This window comes from Loxodonta africana, chromosome 3 (assembly GCF_030014295.1).
Source record: "Loxodonta africana isolate mLoxAfr1 chromosome 3, mLoxAfr1.hap2, whole genome shotgun sequence".
Taxonomy (NCBI): Eukaryota; Metazoa; Chordata; class Mammalia; order Proboscidea; family Elephantidae; genus Loxodonta; species Loxodonta africana.
In genome coordinates this window covers 159739845-159750240 of record NC_087344.1, presented here as the reverse complement: position 1 = coordinate 159750240, position 10396 = coordinate 159739845, and the positions used below count along the sequence as shown (strand labels likewise).

At 47.0% G+C, this 10396-nt stretch overlaps 1 protein-coding gene across 1 annotated transcript; it reads right to left on the bottom strand.

The window, feature by feature from the left end:
* Window positions 1-8845: 8845 nt before the first annotated feature.
* On the bottom strand, window positions 8846-9253 carry NHLH2 (nescient helix-loop-helix 2). The gene has a single exon (XM_064283165.1). The coding sequence runs from the start codon at window positions 9251-9253 to the stop codon at window positions 8846-8848; it is 408 nt and encodes a 135-aa protein (XP_064139235.1).
* Window positions 9254-10396: the final 1143 nt, after the last annotated feature.

Below are 10396 nucleotides of genomic sequence, written 5' to 3'. Positions count from 1 at the left end.
GACTCACTGTGTTTTTGGAGAATTAAATGAGTTAATACATGGCAAGGGCCTGGATCAGGGTGAGTGCTTTCTATGTCGGTGCAGTTGTTGTCTTTGCAGATGGTGTTATTAGTCCCCAGGCTACACCCAGGGTAGACAGCGTGGGGTCTACACATGGAAAGGGCGCAGGATTAGCGTCTAAGGCTTTTGTGTGCTCTGTCACTGGCAGGGTGTGTGGCTGTGGGTGAGTCACTTAACTGCATAGAATGTCAGTCTTACCCCCTGTATTCAGGGCCTGAAGGACTCACCCAAACTAAAAGCCAAACCAGTTGCCATCAAGTGATTCTGACTCATTGGGTTTACAAGGCTGTGATCTTTTGAAGCAGATCTCCAGGCTTTTCTTCCCAGCCACCTCTGGTTCGTAGTTGCACACTTAATCATTTATGCCATCCACGGACTCCAAGGGACTCACAGAAAGAGCATATGTGGCAGAGCTTTGGGAACTGAGAGGACCGCGTAAGGGGCACTTGTTACTGCCATTAATAATTATTCAGGGCTCCGTAGGCTGCTGCTGTCAGGCAAGCCTGGCAAATCCTTACTCCTACATCCCCGGGGAACTTTCTATCCAGTTACTGACCCTGCTTCCCAACCAACAGCTCAGAGAATCTGCCAGAATTTTTTTTAGTCTTTAAAATCTCTCTAAATTGAGCCTTGAAAGTTTGTGCACTCTGAAGTGTTCTGGTGGTTCCCTCTAGGTTCTCCTCTGCCCTTGGCTGTAGTTAGCCAGCTGCCTGTTGCCATCTACCCCAGCACACCCTGCAGGGCAGCTTTGGACAATGGAATGGGCTCTGTGCTAAAACAGCCAGTTCTCAGGCATGCTCATCCAAGGCAGGGTTGGGGGCCAGGCATGTGTGAGAGAAGGCAAAAGTTAAGAAGCACATGGGGTGAATTTTTAAAATAGAAGGGGTGCCACCAGAGAGAGAATCCAACTGGCCAGAGGGTAATCAGGAAAATCAAAAGTAATCAGGAAAGGTGGAGTAGACCAGCTGTGAAATTTTCCTCAAAAATGTAGGTGTTCATTGATGATATTAAAAAAAATACTGGCAATTTGTTTCACTGTGATAATGTACTTTGTGGTTGTCAGCTGACGTCAAGTTGCCCCCAATACATGGTGACCCCATGCGCAACTGAACAAAATGCTACCCAGTTCTAAGCCATCCTATGATTGCTTGTGGACTGGACTGTTGTGATCCGTCAGGTTTTCATTGGCTGGTTTTTGGAAGTAGATCTCCAGGCCTTTCTTCCTAATCCATCTTAGTCTGAAAGCTCTGTTGTAACGTGCTCAGCATCATAGCAACAGGCAAACCTCCCCTGACAGACAGATGGTGGCTGCATATAAGGTGCCTTGGCTGGGAATTAAACCCAGGTTTTTTCTCCAGCATGGAAGGAGAATTCTGCCACAGAATCACCAATGTCCCTGTTGTTGTTGTGTGCCATTGGGTTGACTCCATAGCGACCCCATGTGACAGAGTGGAACTGCCCCACAGGGTTTTCTTGGCTATAACCTTTACAGAAGCAGATCAGCCGGTCTTTCTCCTGCAGAGCTGCTGGGTGGGTTCCAGCTGCCAACCTTTTTGGTGAGCAGCCCAGTGCTTAACCATTTGCGACATAAGGGTTCCTGCCAATGTCCCTAGTGGTACTTCAGTTATGTTAAAAAAAAGTTCAGAATCTTTTAGAGATACTTACTGATGTTTTTAATGGATGAAATGATGTGATGTTTGGGATTTGCTTCAAATAGTCCAATGAGGTAGTGGGGAGAGCAGATAAGAGTATAAATAAAATGTACTTATTGAAGGTGGGTGTTGGGTATATCAGAATCCATTTTACTCTTCTCTTGACTTTTGTAGATGTTTAAAAATTTCCCATAAGACCGTTTCTTCTTCTTTTTTAGTGTAGTTGCTCCGAAAATTTCTGCTGATTGATTTTGACTCACCAGGCTCCAAGAGACTGTCACCTGAACTATGACACCTGTCCCTCATCACAGACGTCTGCCTTCCAGCACGTCTCACTTCCTGCTGCCCATGGAAAAATCTTCAGCCCCCATTATTTCCGATTCATGCACCAGGTATTCCTCCACAGAGTCGCCTCTAGAGGGTGTTTCCCCATCGGAGGCAAGGCCGCTTCCTTTCTTTCACCTCCGTCTCTTCAGTCAGTATGACCCTCTCATCCGCTCTGGCAGACCACCCCCAATGTTCTTTTTCTTCCACCTATTCCATTCTAACCCCAGGACCTTGCCTCCTTCTATCTCTGCCATTTGTACCACCTTCCTGGTAATACAAGAAGCTCCTGAAATCTCCTCCTTTCCAGATATCTTTCTGGAGTGATCAGCAAGGAGATGAGAGACTTCCTTCCTGACCTGGAAATAATTAGTAAGATTGAACAGATTATTCCAACAGTTTCTCTCAACAGTATCCCACCTCAAGAATATTGTTTAGTCTCATTTTTACTAAAGCCTTCCTGTCCTAAGAGCTAATGCCATGTGTGCTATTAACACTTAACACTCACCAGGCACGTTCTAAATGCTTTACGGGAATTAACTCAATCTTCCTAACAATGCTGCGGTAGGTACTACTGTTACCTCCATTTTACAGATGCAAAAACTGAGGTGCAGAGTTAAGCAACTTGTTCAAGATCACAGTGAGTTAGTAGGAGAGCTGGAATTTGTGCACCGGTGTGTGTTTTCAAAGTCCATGCTCCAGACTGCTCTGCTATAGTGCCTGTCACAGCATTCAGAGCTCTGGGGAAAACTAAGATGAGAAATGAAAAGTCATAGCCCAGGCCTCTAACATAGAGTTAAGTGGGATTTTTAGATATATACATATATACATAAATTTAGCCCTGGTGGCACAGTGGTTAAGTGCTCAGCTGCTAACCAAATGGTTCAGTGGTTCGAACCCACCAGCTGCTCTGTGGGAGAAAGATGTGGCAGTCTGCTTCTGTGAAGACTGACAGTCTTGGAAACCCTATGGGCAGTTCTCCTCCATCCTTTAGGGTTGCTATGAGTCGGAGTGGACTCCCCGGCATTGGGTTTGTTTGATTTACATAAATTTAAGTGTAGTAATTTTTCATTTGTTCCATGGTTTACTATTTACTAACTGTGTTAGTTTCCTAGGTCTGCTGTAATGAAGTATAACAAACTAGGTGGTTAAAAACAACAGAAATTCATTCATTCTCTCACAGTTCTGAAGGCTAGAAGTCCAAAATGGAGCTGTTGGCAGGGTCACGCCTCTCCAAAGCCTCTAGGGGAGGCTCCGTCTTTGCCTTTCCCAGCTTCTGGTAGCCCCAGGTGTTCCTTGGCTTCTGGCAGTGTAACTCCTATCTCTGCCTCTGTCTTCACAAGCTGCCATCTTCCTACGTCTGTGTCTCTTCATATAAGGGCCCCAGTCATTTTAGATTAGGTCTCGCCCTAATGACCTCATCTTAACTTGATTACATCTGCAAAGAACCCATTTCCAAATAAGGTCACATTCACAGGTAAGGGTGTTAGGACTCGAATTTACCTTTTTTGGGGACCCAATTAAACCCATAACAGCTATAGTATTTTCAGGGTTTCATTTTTGCTTTTGTTTTTGTGTTAGGACAGGGACTATTTCTGCCAAACATTTTGTAGAACTTGTAATGTGTCATATGCAGATGGATAGGATTGGTGGAGACCACAAATCGTTCATTCATTCATGAATTAAAACTGTTTTGGGCTTCTCCTGTACAACCTCCTATATGTACTATAAATACAAGGGTTATAATAATTATTGACCACTTATTATGTTCCTCCCTGTCTGATAAGCACTCTACAACATCCCAGGAAAGTCTCATAACAAGCATATGAGATAGGTACTGTATTGTCTCCATCCTACACTTTTGAAAATGGAGGCTTAGGAAGATATAGTAACATACTCGACGTCACATTTAGACTAAGCTGGAGCCAGGTCTGAATCTGGCTTCAGAGTCTTGGGTCTTAAGCTCAGGGGTGGTAGGAGAGACACACAAATTCTAGTAGAATGAGGAGTAAAGTTAGGGAATAAAGTTAGGGCTCAGAACGCAGCAGCTCACTCTGCTGAAAGAAACTGAGGAAGACTTGGCAAAATGGTTACACTTGAGTTGGGTCAAATGGAGTAATTGGAATTTATTTTCTGGGCAAAATGGAATGTTGGAGGACAGCATCATAGGCAGAGAGGAGGCATACGTAAAGGCATGTGTTATTTCACCAGGGAAATGAGGAAGTCTGAATCTGGCAGGAACATTTAACCTCAGGGAGAATGGTTGAAGATAATGCTAGAGAGCGCCTAGAACAAGATGTGAAAGCATTCTATGCTCAGATAAAGAATTGAATAATATATATGTTTTTATCCCTGGCCCAAGCTATGCTATCTTCAATTGCCTCATATGTATGCAAAAGCAGGGCAGTGAATAAGGAAGACCAAATAAGAACCGATACCTTTGAATTACAGCATTGGCAAAGAATACTGAATATACCATGAACTACCAGAAAGAACAAATCTGTCTTGGAAGAAGCACAGCCAGAATGCTCCTTAGAAGCAAGGATGGTACGATTTCATCTCACATACTTTGAACATGTTATCAGGAGGGATCAGTCCCTGTGATGGATTGACACAGTGGCTGGAACAATGGGCTCAAACACAGTAATGACTGTGAGAGTGGTGCAGGACCGGGCAATGTTTCACTCTGTTGTACATAAGTTCACCCTGAATCGGAACCAACTTGATGGCACGTAACAACAGTAACTATTTTTTTTTTTAATAGGTAATGAGGAGCCAAGAGGAGTATTTAGTCTGAGAAATGGTATGCTCATTCTAGAAAGATTCCATAGGGCACTGTAAGGATGGGCAATGATGTGCTGAAGAGTGTGGATGGGGGAGACTGAGGAGCCAGACTCATTAATGCTGTGGTAATACTGACATGGACAGTGCCAGGTCAGCTCCAGTCTCTCCTTCAGGAAGGGCTGGTCCAGGGCCATCACTAGCATACACTGTCCTCCTACAAAGTACAGAAGGCTCCCCTTCTTCCAGGCAGTTCAGCCCCATGCTAGGGTGCACTCTTCACTTGGCAAACAGAGCACAGGCTCAGTTTTAGCTTCCTCTCGTCTGCCTGGTTGGGCAGCCTTGTCCACTGAAGGTCCTGTACGACCCCAGAGTAGAGGCCACGTTCCTCAGGCTTCCACTAAGGTTCCCCTAAGCACATGGAAGGAGAGATGGTTGCAGGGGCTGAGGGTAGAGCTCGTGCATAGCATGCCTGCACCTCTCTCAAAGGAAAAATTGGAGAATCTGATGAGTAAAGGCAGGCACTTTAACAGACAAACATGGGCTCATGACTCTGGCAAAGTAATTTAATTTCTCTCGGCCTCAATGTCCTCATCTGTTAAATGGAGGCAATAAAAGTACCTACCTCATTGGGTTATTTTGAGAATTAAATGATAATACATGCAAAGCATCTGACTCAGTAAGCATATAGTAAACGCTCAATGTGTGATAATATAAACTATTAATATTTATATTACTACTACTACTTGTAATAATAATAATAATGAGCCCTTCCAAGCCTGGAAAAGGGTATTGACTGTACGTGCATTTAAGCTAGCCCCTTCCTTCCTCGCCATCTCTGTGGAAGGAAGAGCAACACTCGAAGACAGACAACAGTGATGAAAACACAGTATTACAGAGGTTTGTTCTGTCTACTTATCTTAGCAGTCTGGTGACATGTGTTCATTGGGTCAAGGCCATTGGAGGAAGCACCAAGAACCGGGGTCATATGAGAAGCAAGCATTCTCTCCCTGAGCACTCCAGGGTGGCCCAGGACTGGGCAGTGTTTCGTTCTATTGTATACAGGGTCGCTACGAGTTGGAACTAACAAGATTTTCTCCTGGGCTTACATGGGCTGTGGAGCTCAGAAGTGATGCTGCTCTTTGACCCTGTCTGCCCTTTGTCCAGCTCCAAGGGCAAGGGCCTGTCTTCTAGGAAAATGAATTGATACATCCCTCCTAGATATGAATGGGAGGAATGTGCTTATTTGTATCAGTGATGTGGTTGGTTAGTTGGAAGTTGGGCTCATAAGCCAGGAGAGGGAGACTCTTAAAAGGCTCCAGAGGATGGAATTTGACTTCACTTTCTTGACACAGGAGAAGTGATATGAGGAGGACTGGGGGTCTTCTTTTCTCCCTATGGCCTAGAGGTGAGATGACCTACAAACATTCAATGCCATAGACAGCACGTCTCTTTTCAGAGAGTTCCCAGCCATTGCTACAGTGTTCAGAACATCGTCCAAATACAAGGCAAAGGAAGGGACCATCCTTTTTCACATCCTGGGAAGCACTTTCCTAATACACACCCCCATACGAAGAGAATGGAGTCCCACTTACTAGGTATCTGTGAACCCGATTTCAAGATACCTGGGTGAAAAGTGAAAAATGCTCAATCCTACAGATACTTTATATGCATAAAACCAAGCATCCACATAATTTCATGTTTTACTATGCAGCCAGAGACTTGGTGTTATATAGATTCAGTATGTTAACGTCCTAGTTCAAAATATCTATATTATGTAGAACACATAGAAGTTAGTAACGTCTTCTACCTATATATAGACAGAATATTTCACATTTATAAACTAGCTGTGTGATTTTATAAGTGATAGTCTTCATATCTTAAGGTTGGTCCTCTTTGCAGGTGTCACACCCTGAATCTGTGTCCTGATTAAATGTTTGAGTCTTACACTAGTAATATATGGCTTGTTCTTAATACATGCCAGGTGCGCTGGGAGTCATCTGCATCCAGGGTCGTCCTCTCACTGCCACTAAGTAGCTATGTGCCTAATGCAAGACACCTAAACTCCCTGGACCTCAGTTTCCCAACTCCAATTTGAAGAGGTTAGTTTCTCAGGTTCCTTTTAAAGCAAAAGAAACTATGATTCAGGTACTATTCTTATATAAACACTGTGATTTTTTTTCTTTATTGAGAGTAGCGTGCTCTATGTCTCCATCAGATGTGAGGCATCCATTTACAGACTATCCTTGTCCAAGTTTAGAAAGAGCACCTAATATCCTAACAGTATGTTAACGATTTTTTTTTTTTAACAAGTTTCTTTCTGAGGACTTGAGCCCATTAAGACATTTCATGCTCAGTCAGTATGGTGACTATTTTTAGACAGTATGGTTAAAATAAAGGAAAGAATTTTGTTTGATACTTTTATTTATATGCAAAACAGCGCACCATTCATGAGATATGAAAAACTCGTCCAATAGAAACCAGATTATATCTATTTTCACTACAAAATATTGCATTATATAAAGCAATAGAGACACAAAAAAACCCTGAAAAGGACTAAAATCTTTGGATAGCAGATGTGGTTTTTTTCCCCCCCGCTTCTTGTCTCTAAAATACACTCCTGTTTTAAGAGTTTCACAGCTGAGAACATGAAACATTTTCAGGTTAGATTTTTCTTTTTGGTTGTCACAGAAGAAAGTAGTTCTGAATTCTTTTTTTTTTTTTTTTAGGAAAATAACTTAATTTCCTAAAATTATCCCACACACAAACATCACACACACACAAAGAAGCTACACTTCTTATAAACAGTTTGTACTTTTCCAGCTGAACTACAGATAAGAATAACAACACTTACTTTTTTAAAAAACTATAATAGTGAAGTGCTAGTGTTGCTGATCTCACAACAAAAGGACCTTTCAAGAACAAACATCTTAATATATAAAATATGTTTAGAAACAGGGAGAAGTGGGAAATCTGTTAGACAAGTGCAATATAATTAGAGCAAAAAGAAAGACCACAGTATAATCTCAGCAAACACTTAGAAAGTTAGACATAATTATTCCACAGGACAAAGTGTAAACACTTGACTATAAATAAATTGGCACAGAGTATCCAAAGTAAAATTATCACCACTCTGAAAAATAAACGTCTGGAAAAAAATACTCTACTTCTTCTAACATAAATAAAAATAGGTTGTCTTTTTCTAACTGCACCTACGGGTCCACGTGTTTAAGGTCACAAATACATTTTTTTTTTGGATATATAAAGGGGCACTTTGCCTGAAAAAACAATCAGATATTAAGTTTTCCATTAAATATGGATATTCCTGTCTACATGAGTGTCATATCTTGGGGTTCAAATCTTACCAAGTTCAGATCTTCTCACAGTGTGTCTCTTTGTTCTCAATGTATCTTTTTGACCTTACCAAATACTCAGGGTTTGTCTGTCCTAGTTGCATTGTAGTATTTTTCTTTTCACATCAGAACGGAAAATTTCACGTTCCGCTTTTCTGTGCCTTAATTCTCTACACTGGAAGAGATCTCGCCCCCCAGAATGTTTGGTGACTTGTCATTTAGAAAAATTCTGGATACCCTAAAGTTATGAGCCTGTACTCTGAGCTTTCGCCTCATTCTTTCGTAACATGACGATTTGTGGGAGATTAACGTAGGAGAACTCGAAGTCTCCAGCAAGCTAAAGCAACAACCCTGGAAGGGACCCTAACTCACGGAGGGGAGGCCCAGAGGTGGCTCACCTCCGGTGCTTCCAGGAGGATGGCTGGGCCTGGAAAATGCCCCCTGCAAGCCCCAAGGCTCCCCAGACATCCCCTCCTCCCGGGGTCGGAAACCTTCCCTCCTCGCCCTGCTGACCAGAGAGAACATTTGGCGAGCTTCTTTCCTCGTCCAAGTCTCTAGCAGCGGCCTTCTCACTGGGCCACCGCCTCCTCTGTGGTCCCCGCGGCGCCCGCCCCCGTCGGTCCGGTTCGCGCTCCGCAGCCGCGGACCCGACGGCCTCCTGCAGCGCCCCCTGCCCTACACGTCCAGGACGTGGTTGAGATAGGAGATGTAGCAGATGGCCAGGCGCAGGATCTCGATCTTGGAGAGCTTCTTGTCCGGGGGCAGCGTGGGCAGCAGTTTGCGGAGCTCGGCGAAGGCCAGGTTGAAGGCTTCCACGCGGATGCGCTCGCGGGTGGCGTGGGCCGAGCGGTACTTGGCGGTGGCGCGCCGGCGGCGGCGCTTCTCCTCGCGGCTCAGCTGCTGCGGGTGCGGGTAGAGCGCGGCCCGGCTGCCGCCCTTGCCGTCTCCCTCGGCCTCCTCCACCGGCTCCACGTCCGACACGTTGCCCAGCACCTTTGGGTCCGCGCCGCCCAGCGACTCCGGGTCCGAGTGTGCCGAGCTGGGGTGGTCCGAGTCGGCGGCTTGGTCCGGACTCAGCATCATTTTGGAGGCTGAGGGGGAGTCAGAAGATCAATCAATAAAAGGAACCAGCCTTTCTTTCTCAGAGCGGGCAGGGGCCTACCACGCCCGCCCTGCCCGCGGGCTCGAGGAGGGACTTTCTCGGTGCCGCGTCCGCGCGTCCCGGTCCGCTCCCCACACCGAGCTGCTGCGCGTGGCCGAGCAGGCCGCGGCCTTAGGGAGGGCACCCCGAGGGCAGGCCCGAAGGCCGGAGCCCCGCGCCTCCCCACAGCGCCGGCTCCGAGGCCGCATCCTGGGCTCAACGGCTCGGCTTGCAGGAGACGGAGACCGGCCTGTGGGCCTGGTCCGGGACGGCCGCCGGGCCGAGACTGGGTTTTTGTGCCTTCTCCGGCCAAATACCAACTCTGCGATTCCGCCTCCCTACTCTCTTCCTCTTTCCTGACAAACGAATGATTCCTAAGGACGATACATCTGGTGTTACCAGGGGCGGGGAGACGAGGCGTGCGTGGCCTAGCCGCCCCGAGGGCCCCCGGCACAGCAGCGGGAGAGCCGCGGCGCCCGACGGCCTCACGCGGGTCTGGGGCGGCTCGGGTGCTCGCGGGTGCCGGGACTGAGGAGGGCACGCCGGACCCCTGCGCTGGGGTGGGGGCCTAGAGGAACCCCAGGCCCGAGAGCAAGCGGCCGGGAGCGAGAAGACTTCCTCGCCCCACTCGCGCCTCTCCATGAAAATAGAGAAATGACTAAACAAACGTGGAGGCTACTTTCAACTGCAAATTGCCTCGTATGCCCTTGCAGGCTTCTGGGGCACCATCTGTCACGCGGACAACCACACACATCGGGGACCTGGAGACGCGGCGGCGTGGGAGAAAACAATGCGCCCGGCAGTGGGCCGGCCACCTCGGGGAAAAATACCGGCGGCCGGGTCGCTGCGGAAGGAGAGGCCGGGGAGGAACCGGGAGGGCCCGGTGCGGGAGCAGGCGGCTCCACGCGTCTTGCCCGGGGCCGAGCTGCTTCTTCTCCCGCAAAGTTCTGGCCTTCCCGGGGCCTGAGCTCGGGAGCCCGGAGCTGCCCCCGGGCGGCCTGGCAAAGGCCCAGCGAGTCTGTCCTTAGCTTTCCTCTAACGATGCCCTCCTGGAAAGGCCACCTCTCCAGGCTCCTCCCGGGCGC